Source organism: Cervus elaphus, chromosome 20 (assembly GCF_910594005.1).
Source record: "Cervus elaphus chromosome 20, mCerEla1.1, whole genome shotgun sequence".
Taxonomy (NCBI): domain Eukaryota; kingdom Metazoa; phylum Chordata; class Mammalia; order Artiodactyla; family Cervidae; genus Cervus; species Cervus elaphus.
The window spans coordinates 100,360,820-100,386,638 of NC_057834.1; the positions used below are offsets into that span (position 1 = coordinate 100,360,820).

Here is a 25,819-nt window from a genome sequence, read left to right on the forward strand (position 1 = left end):
AGAGAGGTACAGAGACAGAGTAAATATGGAAAACCATTAACAATCAGTAAATCGAAGTAGAAGGTTTCATTGTACTACTACTATTCTTTCAAGGTTTTGAAAGTTTAAATCCTCACTACCAGTAACCTCTCCTTGACCCAAATTATGTCCACCCTCCTCATTTATTCTGCTGCCGTTCCTGGACATCTTAGATGCATATAATTTTAATGTCTGAAAATTTCTATGACTCTGTCAAGCATAGCTACCCAGACATTTTTTATCTACTCCTTTATCTCTTACATTGGTGGTTTTTCAGACACTTGGAGATTATGGAATCTGTACTCCCCCAAATTTCCTGAAATTTCCCCAGATTCATCCATGTTTCTTTGCTTGGACCCAGGACCAGCAAAAAGATCATCACTATCTTATTTTTCAAGGAATTCCCCAAAATGGGTCCTAGAACACTAATGCTTCACAAAATATAGTTTGAAAGCAGTTTTTCTGAAAGCCACATTACCCCTTCCCCTTTATTTACAATCTGCGTTATTTGCTGAGGTTGACGTTGTGAGGGTATAGGGTGAAGGAGGCGATAAGCTGTCTGTCAGGAGAGCATGCATAGTGACAAGTGTTCTTTTCCACAAAAGGTCGAGAGAAGCAGTCATTCGTATTCTTCCTCAAAGACAAAACGTCTAAGTTCTAGCAAGAAGAACTTCAAGCAATTTGAGAAGGTCAACAAATTACTTCTATTTTTTTTAACTTAAAGTACACAGTGGGAGTCAAACATATCTCTGTCAAACAAATTACTAGGAGTGACAGAGGTCCCAACCTCTCAGTTCAGAAAAACATGAAACAAAACCAAGTGAGGATTTTTGCTCCTAAGGATGTCTTTTCTAGAATACAATGGTTATAAATTCACAATTTCCTTACTTTGCAAGCAATGGACTCTTCCTTACAAGTTCCCCAGGAAAATTCTATCGAAAGCTCAGAAAGCTTAATATTTTTTAGATGCTGCATTAGTAGGAAATGATCAATAATTAAGCATTCTAATAAATAATATGCTGATATTTTAAAGGACAAATAACAAATAGGTTTGTCTCTATGATGCTTCCACTCAGATAGTTAATAAGAGATATGTAGAGCTTTCCTAAGCTGAAACACCACCTATTTGGTGTGCTGTTTGATGCATGAGGAATAACCAAATAATAATTGTACAGTGCTACAGACAAATATTTACTTTACAGCACTACAGGTTAGGGAGTGTGATTTGTACACAGCGGCTTAATTAAATAGGCTACCATGTAAAACACTTAGCCTCTAGTGAGATACCGTGATTAAACTTGTACCTACGATATCACAGAACACAAAACAGAAAGCAAGTTAGAGTAGCCCTACCAGCAAAAAGGGAATACAACTACTAAGAGACGGATGAAGTGAGGGTGCTTATAGAGTGTCAGCTAAGTTTCCTTTTCTCCTCCTTCATAACAAGCTAAAGGGAAAGTGCTAGAAGAACAACAACAAAAAAAAATAGGACACAAGGACTATATTCATTTTTTCTTTTACTTTTCGTCAAATATATACCAAGTGCCAGCCTTTCTTCAGGTGCCCGGGATATAGTAAACAAGACAGAATCCCTGCTCTCATGCAATTTTGCTAGATTGGTAGACAATAGAAGAGAAAAACAACATACAGACAAGTGTGTCTTTTCTAGCAATATATTTCCAGGTAATAACACCCAAGAAGATAAAGAAAGCAAAACAAGGGACAAGAAAGCAAACAGTGCTTTTTTAGATGAAGGGGTCAGCAGAAGCCTCTCTACCAAGTGAGGTTTGAGTAGAAGCCAGGAATGGATGTGAGATAGTGAACCACGTCAACATCTAGGGAACTAGACTTCTAGGCAGAAGCAACATCAAGCAAAGGCCCGGAAGTAGAAATATACAAGGTTTGTTGAAGACCAGAAAAGAGCCTAACATGGCTGGGGAATAGGAGATGAGGTCACAGGTATTCTGGAGCCAGAAAATGTAGGGCCTTGTAAACCAGGGCAAGCATTTTAGATACTTTTCTGGGAATCATTTAAATACCTCAAGTATAATGTTGCAGGTGTCTTGACAGTGATGCTAGAGAAGGAGGCACAATAAACATCCAAGGATTCAAAACTGGGAGTCAATGAAAGAAGGAAGAATGGGAAAAGAAAGCAAAGGGAATTTCACAAAAGACTTAAACTTTAGCAGTTGGGCAGTTGGTATGCCTGCTGGGTCACCTTCCAGTGTGTATCCCGGCAGGGGGTTTGTCATCACTACTTTCAAAGCCCTTTTTCCAGTAAGTATTTTAAAAATCCAATACATTGAAGACTTGCACACACTAAAAGGCCAGAAAAACACCATTTACAGACTTGCATTACTGAGAAAACAGTTGCCCTGATTAAAGCAATAGAATAGGGCTATGAGGCATAGATTTCCATTGTCATTGAGATCAGATTGCGGACATAGATAATTTCTATAAAAAACTCATCAGGATTATACACAAACACAACACAAAGCACCTCTAATAAATTAGGACTGAGCTAATCGGTTTTCATCCTCCCTAGCACCTTTGCTAAGATTCTTTGATGCATTTGGATTTAGTGCATTAACTAGAACTATGCATAGCACCATGCTGGAGGTGATAAATGCAAGGCATACAGAATTTACATGCTTTTCCTCCCAGTTTCCATAAACCATAATTTGTTAAGTCATAAAGAATGTTATAAGCATAGTTTTGATGCTATGGAACATACTCAATAATTAGAAGTCATTATCTCTCAAATGAACATTCTCCCTTTTCCCCATGCTTCTAAATCCTCTCACCTTCCAATCCATTCTCCACAATGCCTGCAAAGCCCTTTCCAAAGTAAAAGCTATTTAAGGTAACCCCCTTCTCATAGCCTTGCAGTGGCTCCCCGCTGATGATGGGATAAATCCCCAAGTCTTGTTCACGATACTGGAAGCCCTAGAGTGTGACCCCAATCTCCAGGCAGAGTCTGACTTCCTATCTCTCCTACCTTGCACCTAAGGCTATAAAACTCCAATGAACTTTACTCACTTTCCACCATCCTCTGAGTCAAATCCCAACTCAGCCCCTTACTTGCTGTGTACTCTTGGGCAAATTACCTGTGCTCCCTATGCTTCATCCCCTTTCCAATAAAATGGAAATATCAGTACATAACCTGGACATTTTTGCTTGTTTTGTTTACTTATTTATTTAATTGGTAGATAATTACTTTGTAATATTGTGATGGTTTTTGCCATACATCATGGCACAAAAATAAGCTAATAATTTAAAATAATGTCAGATGCATTTTAAGTACAAAATAACTGTGGGTTATTATTACTGTTATTGGTTGACAGAATTTTATTATTGTCACTTTGGCCAAAAAAAAGTTGCCCTTCCTGCCCACTTTTCTCCTGAAAAACTAATCATTCTTCAAGACCCCACACAAATGTCATCTCCCCTCCAAACCTTCCCTAACACATTGACTCACTCTCTGGCAGTATTTGTCTCTTCTTGTGCTCTTAGAAGTTAAGTGTCATTCTTCATTAGCATTACACACATACCATTGATTAATTCTTAATGCCTACGTTTGTCTTCCATGGGGCATGAGCGTTCTTTGAAGGTAAGGACTCTTTCTCCCAGAGTAGCACCCAGAGTATGGTAGGCTTTCAACAAATGTTCTGTTCAATCAAATGTTCAGTCAGTAAGTACTTAAAGACAGAGATATTTTTCAAAAATTTTCCATACTGCTAGGAAATAATTCAGGAAATATAAGAAAGAACACAAGGCACAGATTTAGATTTAGCTCACAAACTAGGACTAAATTGTATAAGGCAGTAAATGTGTGCAAAGCTTTAGAGAAAGGTTAAACATATATTATTAAACATTTTCTTTTTACTCTTCTCCAGTTATTCTAGCTTTGTCTTATCAAATATAAGTAAGTTCCTTTAGAGTATGAACTATGTCGTTTCATACTTTCACAGTCAAATATTCGGCACAAAAGTTCACATTTCATGAACCTTTAATAAAAATGAGGAAATATTTCCAAGGTCTAGGTAGAACTAAATGGGGAACTGGGGAAAAAAAACAAAAAACAGGTCTTCTTTTCTAATACTAACTCTGAAAGTATACTGTCCTCTGTGAAGCATATCCCATATGCAAGCATGAACAGACAGAGAGTGGTGGTATTCACCAATACACTTGCTCTTCAAGAGCAGTGTGGTAGGCCTGAAATGTATTCAGAACCATCACCAGTAGCTTCCATCAGAGAGCATCACGCTGCTGATGATGTCGGAGAACTGATAACTGAGGTTGGAACATGAGCAAAGGAGAGAAGGTTGACAAAGCTACAGGTGGCAAGTGTAAGTCTAGAACAAGCAGGCCACACAACATTGCTAATTGTTATATCCTGATACAAAATAAAAAGTTCAAATTTGAAAAAAAAAAAAATGAACAAGCAGACCACATAAGACAAGGAGGATAACGTTATGTCTCAGGAGTTTTCATCCCTGATTAGGGGTTAGGTATAAATTTTCCCTTCTCCCTGTTCACCAATGCTTTATATTCCACTGATGCTTTGCAGTGTAGGACACACTTTTTAAAAATCTATATTGTCTCATATCAACTAACATGGATTTGAGTGTCCACTTTTGGGTTTCAGAATTGAAAGGAGAATTTAGAAATTTGGGATAATGGCATACAGTCAAATAATAACAAAGGGAATAGAAATACTTGGAAGAAATGAAAGCAATTCAGAACAGTTTTATAAATGCAGCATGTAATATTAGAGTATTCTTATTCTCCTAATAAAACTTAAATGAGATAATATGTGTGAACATCCTAGTAAAGAACCAAAAATATAGGAGATGTTGGAATCCACATGGATCGAATCAGCAGTTTTTTCTTTTCTTGCTCGCAGCACAGCTCAATTATATATGTTGAGAGAAAAAAAAAAAATCCTGGGACTGGTTAATAATTATCTTCATTTTCATGCAAGTACTTATAAGTTTTTCTTAATATCCATTGAAGACCAATGTAATTTTCAATACCAGGACTATTAAGTAGTAACACTGTGTACTAAGTGAGGTTCTAGAACTTTTTTTCCAGTCTTAAAAATAGGCTAGATTCCCATATGTCAAAGATGGAGTAACTGTGGGCCTGCACAAGAGTTAAAGAAAGCAACTAGATAAACCACCCAAATTCCTTCCAGATTTAGGACTGCATCAATACTCTGAGTAGTGATAAAACACTGAATATTTATCTTTATTAGATATTTTAAAAAGAATCACAGAGTCAGTATTTCACAAGTGTTTCTTAAATCTTCTGCCATTAACCCACACTTCATAACTTGGGTTGTCAAAATCAGAGAACTATACATTCACCTGAAAAAAAAATGAAATCTACAAATAACTGAAGATTAAAAAAAACTGTTCAGTGGGTTTAGATATAAACTGCATCCTCTGCATTGTTTAGCTCATCATGAAAATTACTTTAATTTCAATGCTGGAATCAAAACAATCCAGTCTTTTTAAAAGACGTCTACTGTCTACTGTAAAGTAATAACATGTTTTTAGAGACTTCTAAGTGCATATCTTGGAATTTCTAACTTAAATGCATGGTTTGGAAAATACTAATTGTTGATCATGAAAAGAATGGTTACATTTCATCACGACAAAGAGGCAAAAATAAAGTACTTATGCTCTTATTTCCTCATTTAAATTACATATGATGCTGTTTAAAAAGGAGTACATAATTTTTAAGGTTAGTGAAAAAGTCATTCAAATACATATGTATTTTATGAAAAGAAAATTTCATTGAATGCTCCATGAAAAAAAAATTGAAAAATATTAAATATGCACTGAGAAAAAAATAAACATAAATAGAGACTTAATCAGAAGTTAAAAGAAACAATGATATACCTTTACTAAGAAATACAAGAAGAGTGTGTAAGCTGGGAGGTAAAAATGGGTGAAAATGAATCACTGTCAAACTAAAGTTATTTTGTAAGTTTGATGATTAATGGATTCTTTTAACTTATGGTACATCATATCAAAGTCATGTGGGCTTTTTTTTTTTAATTTTTGGCAATTTGTGGAAATTCTTGTTTTAACTCAGCTAGAAGAAGACCACTTTAGTAGCATAAGTTATCTCAAATACCATTTAGTTGTTCTTTTTGAAATTTGCTGCAAGAAAATTTGTATAATGCAAGAGTGAAACTGGCTGTTTAGTCATTTTAAACTTTGGGTTCTTTTGGAAAAAAAAATCATTATTTATAGCTGTACCTTTCTACTACATCAAATATCTATTCTGAGTAAAAGAAAGGTCATGTTGTTATATTCAGGAACTCTATAATAAAGAAATATTACCAAGGTTTTATGAAGATTCACCCAATATCTGAGAATCAGTTAGTTAAAATTAAATGTCCGTCTAGTCAAAATAATGGTTTAATATTAACCAATTAGTAAAACATGAGTCAATTAATTGTATGTTTTTCACCTTTATTCCTTTTATGAGAACTAAGTAGCAGTATAACTATGTCCCTTTCTCCTATTCAGTCATACTACTTAGCAAACTATATGAAAATACACACACTTTAGGGGTGGGGTAAATCAGGAGAGAGGACTTCTTCAAAGCAAGTACCTCCTTACATATAAATCTCTTTGTACAAATGCTACCATTGGTCAGTTTTGAGAAATTAATCACATGTACTCTACAAGTATGAGATTATAGTTAATTAATAAGATTTAACTCATCAAAAGGTGATCAAAAAAAATTTCACCAATAAAACAATTAAGTGAACAACATTGCATTGTCAGAAAACAAAAATAACCATATCATTTTTAGCTAGGTAAAGCATGAATACTGGCCTTAACATGTGGTGTCCATCAAACGCAAGCTACATATTTCTAGGGATAACTTGAATTTGCCAATATACTGTGCAGTAGATCAGGCAGACAAACACTTCAAATGAGTAAAAAACAGAATTCAAGTAAATAATAATTTTCAAAAACTGGATCTCCTCAGTCTACAATGTTGGCTGGTAATCTAAGATGCAGTCAAAATCAGTGTGTTAGAATTATCCTTAAGAGGTAATAGCTCCCTTCACTGCTAAGGTCTCTATTAAATAAAAATTATAGGTGCCCAATTTTGAAGGGTATCTTAATCTGAAAGAAAGTATAATATTCAAAGAAATCTGAAAAAGCCTAGCTTTTGCAATTAAAGTTCAATTTCTTTTGTGCTTTCCCTTGTGTTTTGTTATTATACTGGTTTAAGGAAACTACTCTGTTGTATATAGAATATTATATATATTAAAGGCTCAGTACAGTTTTTATAGAGGGCTCTTGGATTTATTTACTTGGCATTCCCAAGTAAATTGGGAGTTTATTTATTATTATCTATAAATTTTAAGTCACCTTTTTTACAATAAGAATCTCAAAGATAATAGCAATTTGAATCATAAATTAAATTAAGTAATCACATAATTTCAGAATTGGGAACTTAGTTTTCCCTTTCCTTGACAAGTGTAAAGACAGAGGCAATAAATCAAAATCACTAGTTGACGTACTACAATACAGCAATGCCATAAATTAAGTTTGACTTTATACACTGTCTTAAGAAACAAATCCAAGATTGAATCTTTTATTCTTGTACCAAAAATATACTATCAGAAAAACTCATCAATATTAACAGAAAAACACGCACACACAAAGTGACCAATCACCTCCACAGAGATTAAAAACTGAATTTTAAAACTCCTTCAATACCCAGTTGCCCTAGAATTAGCTAGGTGTTTTTAATAAGCAGGAATTTTAAAGACTCTCTCCAGTGAGAGCCTTTTTTTATCTGGAAACAGCTAGGCACAGCGATATGAACACACAGAGCACTATGTATTCTTCAGCTGACCGGCTCTCCACTCACCTCACACTTGAGGTCTGTATTATGAACAAAATTCAAATATTCCATTTGCTACATTTCCAAATCACTGTTGCTAGTCAAAAGCACTCCAAACACCACCAAATCCCTTCTTACCATGTATGAGCCACAGTGAAGCGACGACGCTGCCGAATGCTTTTATTCACCAGCAACTTTCTGAAAAAGCAGGGTGAGTTCCTTGGCGAACTGCGTGGAGAAATTTTAGGAGATGTAGGTCTGTTTGCCGGTAGTCTTGGAAGCTCAAGTTCTAAGTGCATTTGCTCCTTGAAAGTCTTTATGCAAACCTCAGATTCAGAAGCAGTAAGTTCTTTTGAAGAATCTTTTGCTGTCATGTCTTATATGGAGTGCTGGCTTTCACCATCCAAAACAAAAATCTCAAACATAGCAGAGACACAGCTGCAGGTTAGGAGGCTGGTAAGTCTGCAAACTGTTCCCAGTTTAATTTAGGAAGCTGTGGCTCCAAAGTAGGAGCTGCTTAGAGCAGGAGCAGCATAATCGAAGAATGGCAAGTCAGCCTGTCACAAGGAGCTTTATCAGCCTGGCTTTGCCTCTGAAAATGCGCCAAAGTGCTTCCTATGTCAGTAGCCTCCTTGTGGATGAGGTTTGTCTGCAAGCTACACACTGACACTCGCTGAATTCATTCAGCTGAATATATCAACTCATGAAATATTCATGAGGGCTTCTGATAAATCCTTTACATGCATATTTTTTTTTAAAAAAGAAGTCTTTTCAAACATGCTGCATCCACTAATGGATAGTAAGCAAAACCTAGTCACTGAGTCACTCATTTTTGTTTGCACAATGCATAGAACCAGAGCCCAGCCAGCATGTGTGATGTTTAAAGTCTTCATTCAGAATTATCTTTCTCTGTAATGCATACAACAGTAACTCCACCTACCAAGCGCTTATTGGCCCAGGACTATTTAAATAACTGCACTCTGTTTCCACCTCAACAACACCCTCCATCACCCAGATTTTCACATTTGTGAAGCCACTCAATCATCAGCAAAAACATTAAATCAGATTGTCAAAAAGCCTAGCTAAAACAGACCCCCCAAATTCCATTTCTGAATAAAAGAGCTGATTTGCTAAAGCTTTTTTTCCTCTCTCCTCTTCAGAAGATACCAAACTACAATATAAAAAGAGTCAGGAAAACATTAGCTTTGGAAACATAACAGAAAAACATTAGATTTGGTTCATTCCCCTAAGGAATTTAAAGACTAATCTTTAATCCAATAAAAATTACCTTCATTCTTCTGCTTAAATTCATTGTCCCTGAGGTGCCCACAACAGCCACTCTCTGTTAGATGTAAAGTCACTTCCGAAAGTCAAAGTTCTCTAGAATGGAAATGGAGGTAACAACCAGGAGAAATGAATGCTCCCCATTATAAGTGCAGGGTCCAAAGTCAAGCATCATGCACACGTGTGTGTGCACACACACATACAGGTAGATGCACACAGTAGTGTCTGTGTGTGGGTATCTTTACTTGCCAGCATGTGTGTATTTGGTTCACAAGGGCATGCCAGTGAGATATATGGGTAGGGGAGCCCAAAAAAATGTCTCAAATTCCAAAGCAGATCATTGCAACCTGAAGTTTCATTTAGAAACATACTGGCATGCAGCTTCTACACTTTAAAAGAAGTAAAAAGACTAGTGTGGTGCTTAAGTATACAGATGCTGTGAAACTTTGTACCTGCATCATCTCCTACCAGGCCAGCCCGATCTCACACAAATTTGACAAAGCAGAATTAGGGTTAGCCAGCAAGAGTGACAGTTAAGGAATGATTCACAGGAAGACTTCAGTGAGAAAGCAAGAAATTTATTTTTTCTCTAATGTGTGAGAACTTTCACCTTTATAATAAAATCATTTATATGTGTCAAATACTCTGGTTAAATATCTAAAGGCTGAATAAGAACAGACTATGACCTGTGCATAGGAAAAAAAATAAGCCCCACTCCAGCCCTTGGGGGAATGGTTTAAACCTAACGGGAAGGATTTGAACTCCTAGCTTATATGTACTGCAATAATACAGTAAAAGTATATTATTGAACAAAAGCAAAGTCATGGAATTTCAAAATTTGAGTGAATCCCTGTAATAACTTTGTTTGGCTCCTCATTTTAAAGACAAGGACATAGACTTAGAAACTTTCAATGTCTTGTCCAAAGTCCTTTTTTGTAGTTGATATTAGAGGAAAAGCTAAAACCCAGGCTTTCTGATTCCCAACTGAGTGTTCTTCCATTATATAAGAGAGGTTAACATAGTCATTTTTCCTGCTAAGCCCTAGCACATGCACTTTATATATTTGAAGATATTTCAACTGCTCTATTTGAGAATGAATTGTTAGTAATGTCTAGTAATGTCATGGGAGAAAAATGTAGTTAAAACTATCCATTATTTACTGCATTATGAAAACAAAGTCAAACTTATTCCAACAATAATGGGATACAAAACTGGAATGTGAGAATATGTGATACTGTCAATATTCAGAGTGACTTATTTGCAAAAAAATGAATTAGCAATTTGAAGTCTTTCTCTTATTCACTTTTAAAGGCTGCCAAAACACAATAAGCATTTTAGGGATTTTTACCTCTCCCAAAATTACAGCAAATTTCACAACCCAGATTTAGCTGTATGTGAACTGGGATTCAGATGAGGAAATGTTGACATAAACTTACCAAAAGCAGAATAGTGGTAGAATTACAATTACTTTCTAATTCTTATTGTCAACTTATGTGACATTATGTGACATTTCACATTATTCTTTCACTTTGCATACCATGCCAGTCAATATCCCAGTTAAAGAAATTTTAAGAATCATTCTAAGAAAAAGAATTTCAAAACTATGTAAAGTCAAGACCAAAATTGAAACTAGCTGTTGAGTAGCTATTAACAGGACTCTGGAACCCACCAAAAAAAAGATGTCCAAAGACAAAGGAGAAGTCACAATGAGATGGTAGGAGAGGTGCAATCATGATAAAATCAAATCTTATAGCACTGGGTGGGCAACCCACAAACTGGAAAACAGTAGTACCAAAGAAATTCTCCCTCTGTTGTGAAGGTTCTGAGCCCCATGTCAGACTTCCCAGTCTGGGGAATCCAGCAAAGGGACTGTGAACCTGCAAGGAATCTGACTTTGAAGGGAAGCAGGATTTGACTACAGGGCTTTCACAGAACTGGGGGAAACAGAGACTCTACTCTTAGAAAGCACAAACAAAATCTTGCATGTACCAGGACCCAGGAGAAAGGAGCAGTGACTTCACACGAGCCTAAACCAAACCTACCTGCTAGTGTTGGAGGGTCTCTTGGGGAGGCATGGTTTGGCCATGGCTTGCCAAAGGGACAGGGGTTCTCTTGAAGGTCACCATTAACCCTACCATAGAGCCTGTAGACTCCAGAGCTGGACTGCCTCAGGCCAAACAACTAACAGAGAGGGAACACAGCCCCACCCATCAGCAGACAATTGAATTAAAGTTTTACTGAACATAGCCTTGCCTACCAGAGCAAGACCCAGTTTTTCCCACCACCAGTCCATCCCATTAGGAAGCTTACACAAGCCTCTTAGCCTCATCCACCAGAGGGCAGACAAAAGAATCAAGAAGAACTACAATCCTGCAGCCTCCAGAATGAAAATCACATCACATAAAGTTAATAAAAATGAAAAGGCAGAAGATTATGTCCCAGATAAAAGGACATGATAAAACTCCAGAAAAACAACTAAATGAAGTGGAGATAGCAACCTTCCAGGAAAAGAATTCATAGTAATGATACTGAAGATGATCCAGGATCTCAGAAATTGAAAGAAGATGTAAGAAATGTTTACCAAACACCTAGAAGAACTAAAGAACAAACAGAGATGAACAACACACTAGAAGGAATAAATAGCTGAATAACTGAGGCAGAAGAACAGATAAGTGACCTGGAAGACAGAATGGTGGAAATCAATGCCACAAAACAGAATATAGAAAAAAGAATGAAAAAAAAAAAAAATGAAGACAGCCTCAGAGAACCTCTGGAACAACATTAACCACACCAACATTCACATTATAGGAGTACCAGAAGGACAAGAGAGAGGGAAAGGACCCCAGAAAATATTTGAAGCAATAATAGTGGAAAACTTCCTTAATATGGGAAAGGAAATAGTCAACTGAGTCCAAGAAACGCAGAGAGTCCCAAGCAGGATAAACCCAAGGTGAAACACATGGAGACACACAGTAATCAAACTGACAAAAAATAAAGACAAATTATTAAAAGCAACAAGGGAAAAACAATAAATAACATACACAGGAACTCCCATAAGGTTATCAGCTGATTTCTCAACAGAAACTCTACAAGAAGTAGGGAATGGCATGATATATTTAAAATAATGAAAGGGAAGAAGCTATAACCAAGAATACTCTACCCAGAAAGAAACTCATTCAGATTTGACAGAGAAATCAAAAGCTTTACAGACAAGCAAAAATTAAGAGAATTCAGCACCACCAAACCAGCTTTACAACAAATGCTAAAGGAACTTCTCCAGGCAGGAAACACAAGAGAAGAAAGAGACCTACCAAAAAAAAAAAAAAAAAAAGAAGGCCCAGAACATTTCAGAATATGGTAATAGGATCATCAGTTCAGTTCAGTTGCTTGGTTGTGTCCTACTCGGCAACCCCATGGACTGCAGTATGCCAGGTTTCCCTGTCCATCACTAACTCCCGGAGCCTACTCAAGTTCATGTCCATCACATCGGTGATGCCATCCAACCATCTCATCTTCTGTCATCCCCTTCTCCTCCCACCTTTAATAGGATCATACATATTAATAACTATTGTAAATGCAAGTGGATTAAATACACCAACCAAGACATATACTGACTGGGTGGATAAAAACATGTGCATGTATACACTTCCACTTACCACCTCTTTAACTCCCAAATTGTATGTACTTATTTTATATTTTTAGATCAATTATATTTCCACTATGGTTTGAAATTGCAATTTATCTTTTATTTTTTGTCTGGCTAGTGACTGTGAAAACTGATAAGCATCTTTTACTATTGTGATTCCTGTGTGTGTCCTTAGTTGCTCAGTTGTGTCCGACTGTTGGCGATGCCATGGACTGCAGCCCACCAGGCTCCTCTGTCCATGGGGATTCTCCAGGCAAGCACACTTCAGTGGATTGCCATACCCTCCTCCAGGGAATCTTCCCAACCCAGGGATCAAATCCAGGGCTCTAGCATTGTAAGGGGATTCTTCACTGCCTGAGCCACCAGAGAAGCCCACTATTGTGATTATGTAACTATTATTCATTTAATACCACTGTATCATGATTAGTTCATAGAAAATAATAGGATTCTATATTACTAAAATGACCATTTAATAGAAAAGCCTGTAATCACTTTTTAAAATCCGGATGCACATTAGAATTCTCTTGAGATTTTCTGAAAAGTACAAATACCCCAGTAAGCTTTTTTTTCTCCCAAGCTCCAAATGTGATTCTAAGGAACAGCATGTTTAAAAACAACTAACAACTGGACTACATGATGATCTTTTACTTTTATCTAGCTTGCTTCACTTTTTCTATTTCATATTCAGTGCTCTCTCATAAACTAAATGAGTTTATAACTAAATGAGCTATGTTTTCCAATTACTCAGTGCTCTCTCGTAAACTCAGTTTATGTTCTCCAATACTCCATCTCTTTTTCCTTGTTATTCTTTCTCAAGCCTTTATCAAGATCATAGAAAAAGTTTTTGTATGTATATATATATATAATACATATAAATATATATATATTGGAAAACATAAATTTCTGCCTAGCTAAAAAAATTATGACATTTTGATTCTACTTGTATGAATCCACCAATATTACTGCTAAAAGTCTAGAAAGCTTAATAACATTGATTTAAAGAAAATTTGAATGAGGCTTGAAGCTTCTGATTCAATTTTGAGAATATAAAGAAATACTATATTGTAAAAAGGCTTCCCGGTGGCTCAGTGGTAGAGTCTGCCTGCAACGCAGGAGCTGCAACAGATGAGGGTTCGATCCCTGGGTCAGGAGGACACCCTGTAAGAGGAAATGGCAACTTACTCCGTATTCTTACCTGGAGAATCCCATGGACAGAGAAAGAGCCTGATGGGTTACAGTCCACAGAGTCGCAAGAAGTGGGACATGACTGAAGTAACTGAGCAACGTTGTAAAAAAAGGAAAAACAGGAAATTAACATGTGATACAGTATTATTATTAACTAAAATACAGATTTTGTTCAAATTTCACAAAATTTTATGCTAGTGTCCACAATTTGTTTTCATACCTTATTCAAGATATACACTGAGCAGCTTCAGCTGTGTGCAACAAATTCTAATGAATTCTCTTTTTGTTTTTATGCCGTTACAAACATTTTCTAATTTTCCTTGTTATAGCTTCTTAGATACACCCATAATTTAAAAGTGGATGTTTAATTTCCAAATACATGGATCTTTAAAGTATCTCTGATACTAGTTTCTCATTTTGATATGAAGTTCTCATTTAAGTGCTTCTTCTCTGCCATTCCCCTCTGCGTTTTTCAATCTTTTAACTCTGTTGAGGATTTCAGTGGCTAAGTCAAATATTTCTTTTGGTAAATGTCATATTGCACTTGAAAATATGAGAATTATTCTCAAATATCTTTTGATATTGATTTCTAACATAATTCCACAGTGATAAGAGAACAGACTCTTTAATTTCAATACCTTTTTAGACCATGAAATTTTTACACCTTGTTTTATGTCCCTGGATATGCTCCAGTGTCTCCTGGTCTATAGTTTGTGGGAACTTGAATAGAATTTGCAAACTGCTATTGTGTAAAAATTGTATAAATTTAGGGCTTCCCTGGTAGCTCAGCTGGTAAAGAGTATGCCTACAATGCGGGAGACCCCGGCTCTATGTTGAGTTGGGTCAGTAGTGCTTTTCCGTCTACTTTTCTCTCAATTAATTCTATTAACTTTTGAGAGTTTCATACAGAAACTCCAAGCAAAAATTTCAATTTACCTACTTAAAAAATAATTGTAATATATCATGGAACTGTATGTAACTTTGTTCTGTATTTGCCAAATCTTCTGTAAATGTGTTATGATTCTTTCGTAGCTTAAAAAATAAAAAAGAAAGAAAGAAATGTAGTCAATTAATTCTATCTACTCTAAATAACATTTACAAATGCCAAAGACAGCTAACTGAAATACAAAACCTAAAAGTTAACAGACTATTTTAAAGTCTGAATTTAGTTACCTCTGAGAAAACGAAATGGACGTTTACAGACACATGCAGGAAAGTTTGTTTCTAGAGTCAATATGCTATAGAAAAACTTGATACTGTGTTAAATATTGAAATCAAAGGTGACTACTGAGACCATCAGGAGAAGGTATCTAAGTCAGGAGAAGGTATCTAAGAAAATGCAAAACAAAAAGCACAGTAAAAGCAAATAGCACCCTTCAATTGTTCAGTAGAGAAAATACTGTTTCGAGAGAGAGAGCCAAACAGGAGAAAAGGCCAAGGAAAAAGAAAATAGAATTGATGTGCCCTCTGAGTGCCTAGAAAGGGGCTAAGAACCACAGCAAAACTCCTCTATTTACATGTAATGCTTAGCCCTTCGCACCTCAAAAGGAGAAATGAGTAAGCGAGTCTATTAATGTAGAGATAATTGCCCTTGAGAATTCCAATTGCAGCTAGTTTCAATTTTAAATAATGAAATTCCTGATATCCACACCCTAACAAAGCAACAAGAGTCAAGAATTATCATAATAAAGTATCATTCATGGATCAGAATAGCGTTATATGGCCCATAACATTCAATCATGTATTATTTATAACTATTTTGGATAAATTGAACATGATTTTTCATTAAATTGAAATGGGAAGCAAATTAATTTCAACCAAACAAAATAAACTTATAGTGCAAGTACTATAACATTGTTAAAATGTCTTTTAAAGGTAACAGCTTTGTAATCAAATTATTTTAAATAAAAATAATTACACTCTTTTTATATTCAATGCCTTTCAGGATTTAAAAGTTAACCGTGAAATACATTTTCTCTGAACTGAGTAACCAGTCTTTAACTGTCATTATAAAACTGAAGTATTTTAAGGAACACAAAACTAGATTCTGTGTAATAATAGTATACATAACAATATCAAACACAAAATAACATGATCCACATTTACTGTAAATACAAAGCTGGATATTTGAAAACACAGTTTATTCAGTGGTTTCTTTTTAAAAAAGAAATAGATTTAAGGCTATCAATATTTACAATTAAATTATTATTTATTTTATCTTAATTTATATCACTATTCAGTTTTTCAAAAACAACACACCGTCTGAGCACAGCCATTAGGCTCTATTCAATTGAAGATACACAAGCTCTTCCTTCAGTTGGATAAGCTAGTAAGTGAATTTTTGTTGTCATTCAGCAGAATACCAAGAAACAACTGTAGCCTCTTTCAACTGAAAACCCAGCTCATCACAGATGGCAACTCCTCCTAACTGCTCCATCTCAGTTAGAAGAAACGGAACTATAGAATAATTCTAACTTGACTGAAGAAGAGACAACATTCAACTGAATGTAAATGGTTGTCTAGCCATCTTGGAAGTGAACAATTAGCTTACTACTGTCAAAAATTAAGAGATTACAAAGAAAGAGTTAACACTTATTACATACCTCTTGGGTGCCAGATAGTTTTATAAGTATTTTTAATAAAGTATTTCATCTCACCCTCATTACAAATACATCAGACAAGAGCTGTTGAAATCCTTGTTGGACGTCCTCATAATATTAAACTATGATGTCCTGTAGGGCTGGGCTGAGTCTTGTCTATTTCTAGAACATAGAACAGACTTTTGGCACAGAGTGGATACCAATAAATTTTGTAGATCAAATGCACATTAAATTGCCCATTTCAGATGAGAACATCAAGGCACAAAACTGCACAACACTTGAGGAGTTGATCCTACATCAAGCTTTTTATAACAGAAGATAGCTAATGAGACAGAAGAGGGGATGCAGGCTCCTGGGTGGTCTAGGCATGTCACCAAAAGTATAGGTTCACATGTTTTAATGTCCCTGAGTCTGAAATTATCTAGCATGCTATCTTTATATGATGATAGCAATGTTTCACTTTTATCCATATGATACAATTTAATTACACACCATTAGTAAACTGATGCTTCAGAAAAATGTTCTGAACAACTTGCAATATCACCTGAATCCTAGGGAGGAGGTGGGAAGCTTATACTCTAGAAGCTTGAGCATGGTATCATAAGGTTCTTAAAGAGTCCCATTCAAGAAAGAAAGACTTTCCAATGGATCCACATTACACTCAAGAATAAAAGCTGAATCCCACATAATGGCCTAGAAGGCACTAGGCTTTCTCCATTCTCATCTCAGTATCTCTTGGACTTCATCTCCTTCCACTCTCCCCCTGGCTCTCTCTGCTGCAGCCTCACTGGCCTCATTTCTGTTCACTGAACATATCACAAAAGTTTCCTCTTCCAGGTTTATCTACACAGTATGTTCCTTCATCTTCTTCTACCATTTGCCCAAAGATCACTTGCTTGAGGATGTCTTGTCTTATCATTCTATTTAAAACTACAATCCCCCCCCCATTTGGCTCCATTTGTTTTCATAATATTTGCCTGTATTACTTATCTACCATCATTTACTCCCCTTAGAATTCAAAGTTTCATAAGAGCAGCTGACTCATTGGAAAAGACCCTTATGCTGGGAAAGGTTGAAGGCAGGAGAAGAAGCAGGGGACAGAGGATGAGATGGTTGGATGGCATCATCAACTCAATGCACATGGGTTTGAGCAAACACTGAAAGACAGTGAAGGACAGGGAAGCCTGTCATGCTTCAGTTCATGAGGTTGCAAAGAGTCAAACGTGACTGAACGACTGAACAACGACAACGATAATCACAATACTCAGAAGTGCAGTGACCACATGGTAGGTATTTAAGTAAACATTTGTTGGATGAAGAAAACAATGATCTCCTCAGTGCAGAATGAGACAAGTGGGGATAAGAGGTAGTAGGCAAAAGAAAGATAAAATATCTCTCTCTAAAATGAGAGCAAGAATGATAACATCATTAAGCAGTAACTCTTTCATGATTTTGTGCATTATATTACGAAGTTTTCACTGCCTGAAGTGTTACTTCTCTTTTTTGCCATAATACTATGTCTCATCCACTAAGGCAAAATTCAAATGAAAACTCTTCAGTGGAATCTTTTCCAACTTTCATAGGCAGAGCCAGCTGTTCCACCCCAATTGTACTCCACCAGCACTGGATTCATCTCTCAGTGTCATAGTATATTACATTACATATTTTCATTTGTATCCTGAACTAACCTATGAGCTCTCTAAGGGTCTGTACTATTCATTTTATCTTTATAACTCCAGAGCCTGTGATTTCATCCTGATTGGTTTGTATATTGGTTGAAAATATAAATAGAAAACTAATATAGTGTCCCAAATCATGTTCTCCTGTTAGTCTCATATTTTTCTTATTGTTTTGAAAGCTAGTCCAGTCAATATTATAACTTCTTATTCCTGATCAACACAGGATTCCAAATAGAACTTCCTAAATCATAGAAGTCTGACTATGTTTTGCCATTTTAACTAACATTTCTTTGCTTTTTAAAACATTATTATTATTATTACTGCTATCATTATTATCAACATCTTCACTGCAATGCAGAAGCAGAATACCTATGCATTGCAATTTCTTTCCATTAGGTGGTATACAGGTAGGAGAGATTTGCTATGCCCTGTCCTCACACTGCTTTTGGTTTTGACAGAGTAATATGGAGCTTCTTTCACAAGGCACATTCTGTGAAGGAAGACTGTACAGGCAAAAATACTAAGGAAGTTCCTCTCTTTGTTTCCTAGGTCACTGTTAACATCAAGATATATTAACAAGAATGAATCAGATATATAAATGCGAGGAGAGAGACTATTCCCGTGGTAGGTGTTTTAAAATCTGCATCAAAAAAAGGGACCCCAGTTTCCAAGGAAAATACTAACCTGTCAGCAAATTATCTAAAAGGGTGACTTCAGATGAATAGGCTATTAGGGACATATATGTTGAAAAACAAAGGCACAGTTGGGAAAACGTCTTTCTCTAAAATGAGCTTTCATCTTTTCATTAATTTCTACCCTGTCAGCAGTCTTCTATGAAATCTGTAAGAAAAAATAGTATAGTATCAATTTATGGTTTAATTTTAAAAAATTTTTTTCTTTTTATTTTTTTATTGAAGGATAATTGCTTTATAGAATTTTGCTGTTTTCTGTCAAACCTCAACATGAATCAGCCATAGGTATACATATATCCTTTCCCTTTTAAACCGTCTCCCATCTCCCCCCCATCCCACCCCTCTGGGTTGATACAGAACCCCTGTTTGAGTTTCCTGAGCCATACAGCAAATTCCTGTTGGCTATCTATTTTACTTATGTAAAATATAAGTTCGTAATGTAAGTTTCCATGTTACTCCTTCCATACATCTCAACCTCTCCTCCCACCTCCCCATGTCCATAAGTCTATTCTCTCTGTCTGTTTCTCCATTGCTACCCCGTAAATAAATTCTTCAGTACCATTTTTCTAGATTCTGTATATGTGTGTTAGAATACAATATTTATCTTTCTCTTTCTGACTCACTTCACTCTGTATAATAGATTCTAGGTTCTTTCACTTCATCAGAACTGATTCAAATACATTCCCTTTTTATGGCTGAGTAATATTCCATTATGCATATGTACCACAACTTCTTTATCCATTCATCTGTCGATGGACGTCTAGGTTACTTCCATGTTCCAGCTATTGTAAACAGTGCTGCAATGAAAAATGGGATACATATGTCTTTTTCAATTTTTGTTTCCTCAGGGTATATGCCTTGGAGTGGGATTGCTGGGTCATATGGTGGTTTTATTCCTAGTTTTTAAGGAATCTCCATACCATCTTCCATAGTGGCTGTATCAATTTACATTCCCACCAAAAGTGCAAGAGCATTCCCTTTTCTCCACACCCTATCCAGCATTTATTGTTTGTAGACTTTTTGATGATGGCTGTTCTGACTGGTGTGAGATGATATCTCATTATAGTTTTGATTTGCATTTCTCCAATGAGCAAAGTTGAGCATCTTTTCATGTGTTTGTTAGCCATCTGTATGTCTTCTTTGGAGAAATGTCTGTTTAAGTCTTTTTTGCACTTTTTGATTGGGTCATTTGTTTTTCTGGCATTGAGTTGTATATTTCTGAAATTAACCCTTTGTCAGTTGTTTCATTTACTATTATTTTCTCCCATTCTGAGGGTTGTCTTTTCACCTTGCTTATAGTTTCCTCTGCTGTGCAAAAGCTTTTAAGTTTAATCAGGTCCCACTTGTTTACTTTTATTTCCATTACTCTAGGAGGTGGGTCACAGAGGATCTTGCTTTGATTTATGTCATTGAGTGTTCTGCCTGTGTTTTCCTCTAAGAGTTTCATAGTTTCTGGTTTTACATGTAGGTCTTTAATCCTTTTTTAGTTTGTCTTTGTGTATGGTGTTAGGAACTGTTCTAATTTCATTCTTTTACAATGTAATTGTCCAGTTTTTCCAGCACCATTTATTGAAGAGGCTGTCTTTGCCCCATTGTATATTCTTGCCTCCTTTGTCAAAAATAAGGTGCCCATAGGTGCATGGGTTTATTTCTGGGCTTTCTATCTTGTTCAATTGGTCTATGTTTCTATTTTTGTGCCAGTACCATACTGTCTTGATGACTGTAGATTTGTAGTATAATCTGAAGTCAGGAAGATTGATTCCTCCAGCTCCATTCTTCTCAAGACTGCTTTGGCTATTCAGGGTCTTTTGTGTTTCCATATGAATTGTGAAATTTTTTGTTCCAGTTCTGTGAAAAATGCCATTGATAATTTGATAGGGATCACATTGAATCTGTAGATTGTGTTTGGTGGTAGTATAGTCATTTTCACAATATTGATTCTTCCTACCCAGGAACATGGAATATCTCTTCAACTGTTTATGTCATCTTCGATTTCTTGCATCAGCATCTTATAATTTTCTGTGTGCAATTCTTTTGTCTCAAGTAAGTTTATTCTTATTTAATTCTTTTTGTTGCAATGATGAATGGGATTGATTCCTTAAATTCTCTTTCTGATCTTTCATCATTAGTATACAGAAATTCAAGTGATTTCTGTGTATGGATTTTGTATCCTGCAACTTTGCTAAATTCACTGATGAACTCTAGTAATTTTCTGACACTATTTTTAGGGTTTTTTATGTACAGTATCATGTCATCTGCAAACAGTGAGAGTTTTACTTCTTCTTTTCTGATCTGGATTCCTTTTGTCTCTTTTTCTTCTCTGATTGCTATAGCTAGGACTTCCAGAACTATGTTGAATAATAGCAGTGAAAGTGGACACCCTTGTCTTGTTCCTGATCTTAGGGGGAATGCTTTCAGTTTTCACCACTGAAAATAATGTTTGCCATAGGCTTATCATATATGGCCTTTATTATGTTGAGGTAAGTTCTTTCCAAGCCCATTGTTTGAAGAGTTTTAATCATAAATGGGTGCTGGATTTTGTCAAAGGCTTTATCTGCATCTATTGAGATGAGATATGATTTTTATCTTTCAATTTGTTAATACGGTATATCACTTTGATTGATTTGCATATATTGAAGAATCCTTGCATTCCTGGAATAAACCCAAGTTGATCATGGTATATGAACTTTTAAATGTGTTGCTGAATTCTGTTTGCTAAAATTTTGTTGAGGATTTTTGCATCTATGTTCATCAGTGATACCAGCCTGTGGTTTTCTTTTTTTGTGTTGTCTTTGTCTGGTTTTGGTATCAGGATGAGTTTGGAAGTGTTCCTTCCTCTGCAATTTTTTGGAAAGGGTTTTAGAAGGATAGGCATTAGCTCTTCTCTAAATGTTTGATAGAATTCTCCTGTGAAGCCATCTGGTCCTGGACTTTTGTTTTTTGGGAGATTTTTGATCACAGTTTCAATTTCAGTGCTTGTAATTGGGTTGTTCATAATTTCTATTTCTTCCTGACTCAGTTTTGGAAGATTTAACTTTTCTAAGAATCTCCATTTCTTCCAGGTTATCCATTTTATTGCCACATAGTTGTTCATAATAGTCTCTTGTAATCCTTTGTATTTCTGCATTGTCTGTTGTAATCTCTCCCTTTTTATTTCTAAATTTGTTGATTTGATTTTTCTCTTTTTTTCTTGATGAGTTGGAAAGGTTTGTCAATTTTGTTTATCTTCTCAAAGAACTAGCTTTTAGTTTTATTAATCTTTGCTATTGTTTCTTTCATTTCTTTTTCATTTATGTCTACTTGGATCTTTATGATTAAATTTTTAAATGTAAATAATTATCTCTGTAAGACCAAATAGCTATACCACAGAGAGCACAGAAAGAGTACAGCAAACATGAAAATTAAGTGAAATTCATCCCACTGCTCTTAAAAAGAGAATAATTTCCAGGGATCCATTTCATGTTTAAGCATATATTTGAAAGCTAAACAAAATTTTCCTAAATTGTTATTTTAGTTGTATGAATTTTGAAATGATACCAAATACACAGAAACGTGGAAAATGTTTACAAAATAGTGGGTTGGATCAACATTGGGTCACTTAATTTCAAGTTTTGTTTATTTGTTACACATTCTTTTAATTTTCAATCTGTTCATATTAATTTTTTTAACTTAGTGTTTTTATTAATGCTGACTGTTGGACTTATAATCTAAAAATAGAATTTTATCTATCAAAACCAACTATGAAGTTCTGGTATTAAGAAATAACTCAAACTTAATTTCATAAAAATATTTTGTATCATCAATACTGTAATATTAGCATATGTAAAATTTAAGATTGGAGACACATTTACATAAGCATGCTGAGCCTTGTAGCAAAGACTTTTAAACAAAATAAATATTTTTGTAAAGGTCCCTTGGCTACTCTTTTATTTCTTTTATTTTTAAATGTATCATGCAATATGAGTAACATTTTTGGTGCATTGTTCTGTAAAATTTAGCATATATATAGATTTGGGTAACTATGACTACAATCAAAATACAGAGCAGTTCTATCATCCCCCAAAATCTCTCCAATTCTGTAACTTTATAGTCACATTCTCTTCCCACTCCTAAATGATGGCAAGCCCTACTCTACTCTCCACCACTATAATTTTGTCCTTTCAGTAATGTCATATACATGAAATCACACAGAACTGAGTCTTTGAGACAACCTTCTTTCACTCAGAAAATGTCTCTGAACTTTAGCCAAGATGATACATTTATTAACAGCTAGTTCCTTTTCATTGCCAAATAGTATTCAGCTACATGGATGTACCATAGTTTGTTTATCCATTTAAGAACACTGAGTTGTTTTCAACTTGGGACAATTATGAATAGAGCTGTTAATAAACACTCACATACAGGTCTTATATAAATATATGCTGTCATTCCTCTACTGTAATTACTCAGGTTTGGGATTGTTGACTTATACAGTAACTGTACAATCATCTTTACAACAAAATGTCAATCTTTGTTTGACATTCTGGAAAACTGTTTTCCAGAATGGTTGCATCATTTTGCATTTCCATCAGCAATCTATGAGAGTTTGCAGTTGCTCCACAGATTTGCCAGCACTTCTTCTTTTCACTATTATTTATTTTAGTCATTCTATAGATCTGCAGTGGTATCTCATGCTGCTTTTAGTTTACGGTTACTATGATTTTCTTTTTGTGTGCTTATTTGCAATCAATATATCTTTTTTGGTATTTGTTTCAACTCTCCTTGAATTCCGACTGGCACACAGGCAATTTCTGTCCCATTTTAATTATAAATGGCAAGTAGTTTTCCTTTCTATTGAACCAAAGTCTGACTCTCAATATCCTCCTATTAATTTTAGTTTGGTCACCTTGAATTACCAAGAATAAGTCATCTGAATGCCCTTCAAAGATGTATCATCCAACACATTTATTCTCCATTCAAAATAAATACACATCTCCTTCACTTTCCTTATCAAACACATGTATCTTCTTAAAATAACACTTAGACTGAAACCCTGGCATATACAATAGCAATGAGAGAAGGTATATTAGTTTGATAGGGTTGCTGTAACAAAGTACCACAGACTGGGTGGTTTAAACAACAGAAATTTATTGCCTCGCAGTTCTAAGAGCCTGAGATCCAAAGTCAGCATGTTGACAGAGTTGGTGCCTTTTGAGGGTTGTGAAAGAAAGACCTGTTCTCTCACAAGTCACTCTCCTTGGCTTGTGGATGACCATCTTCACCCTATATCTCTTCACATCATCTTCACTTTATGTATGTCTTGCTGTCCAAATATTCCCTTTTTATTAAGAATACCGTTACTGTTGGATTAGAATCCAACTTGGTGACCTTAGTTTAACTTGATTATCTCTGTAAAGATCCTGTTTCCAAATAAGGTCATGTTCTAAGGTTATGGCACTTAGGACTTCAACATATGAACATGAGGTGGGATACATTTCAGTGCATAACATCCCACCCTTGTACTGTTGTTTAGTCATTAAGTTATGACCAACTCTTTTGAGACCCCATGAACTATAGCCTAGCAGGCTCCTCTGTCCATGGGATTTCCCAGGCAAGAATACTAGAGTGGGTTGTCATTTCCTTCTCCAGGGATCTTTTTGACCCAGGTATAAAACCCACATTTTCTGCTTGGCAGGAAGATTCTTTACCACTGAGCCACCAGGGAAGCCCCCATTCCACTCTCTGACTCTTTAAAATTCATGTCCTCACATACGACCTATACTCACTCCATTTTAAAGTCTCCAAAAGTCTTAACTATCCTGGCATCAACTCTAATTCTAAAATCATTTAAATCAGTCAAATCAGTTATGTGTAAAACTCAAGGCAAGATTCATCCTGGGGCAAAGCTCCTTTCTATCAGACAACAATGAGGGGACAGACATAGGATAGGCATTCCCACTCCAAAAGGGATCAATTTTAAGGAAGAAAGGGTCCCAATCAAGTTTGAAACTTGCTAGGACAAATTGATGAGAATGTGACACTTGAGAATAATCCTCTTGGCCCAATGCTCTATCCTCTGGGCTCACTAGGGTGGCCACCCCATCACCTCAGCCCTTAGCAGTGGGGACTCTGCCCTCTGAAACCAAGAAGGTGACTCCACTCTGAAACTAAGAAAGTGGCCCCACCTTCAGAAACTGAGGAGGAGACTGCCCGACCTTCATGGGCTTGTTTCCTCTTGGCCTGTGGTATAAGGAGCATCTGCTGGCTTCTGAATTGTTTTCAAGGTCAATATTCACTTTTCTTGCAAGATGACACATTTGCACCTGGATAGATCTCTCAGACTCAATTAGGCTCTATTGCTTGTGGTACCCCAGAAGTCTGAGAGCCTTCCTTCATTTCATCCTGCCTCTGTCTCCCTTCACTCCAAGCTGGCAATGTTTCCTTTGATATAAATTTCTCATAAACCTTGTTGGTCTCCTGAGCAACCCATGGGGGTCTAAACTATTAGACGGGAGTCTCCCATAGATCCTTTCTGAATAACACATCTCTATTCTTAACTTCTTCTAAGATAGTTGATTAGATCCATGGGCCACATGCCTAATTTCCTTGACAAACAACTGTCCAGTCACATCTTTGATGTTCTCTCTAGAACATATTTTCTCTTATTTTGCAATAGGAATAGGCTGAGAATTTTCCAAGTTTTCAAGTCCTGCTTACTTTTTGTTTAACAATTCATTTTTCAATTTCTCTCTCTACTCTTGAATTTTACTATTAGCAGAAAAAGGAAACCAAATCATACCTTCAACACTTGCTTAGAAATCTCAATTACAAATCAGTTTGTCACCCATGATTTCTACT

General features: G+C 35.7%; 1 protein-coding gene across 3 annotated transcripts in view; it reads right to left on the reverse strand.

The window, feature by feature from the left end:
• PDE4B (phosphodiesterase 4B) overlaps window positions 1-25,819 on the reverse strand; it is a 649,316-nt gene that overhangs the window by 428,536 nt on the left and 194,961 nt on the right. The window contains exon 1 of one of the 3 annotated variants that reach the window (XM_043876458.1): window positions 8,035-8,442. The exons of the other annotated variants lie outside the window; for them this stretch is intronic. Coding sequence (XP_043732393.1) covers window positions 8,035-8,270 — 236 coding nt within the window. The 5' untranslated portion in view covers window positions 8,271-8,442. Of the gene's footprint in view, window positions 1-8,034; window positions 8,443-25,819 lie in introns of those variants that run through there. 3 annotated transcript variants of the gene reach the window in all.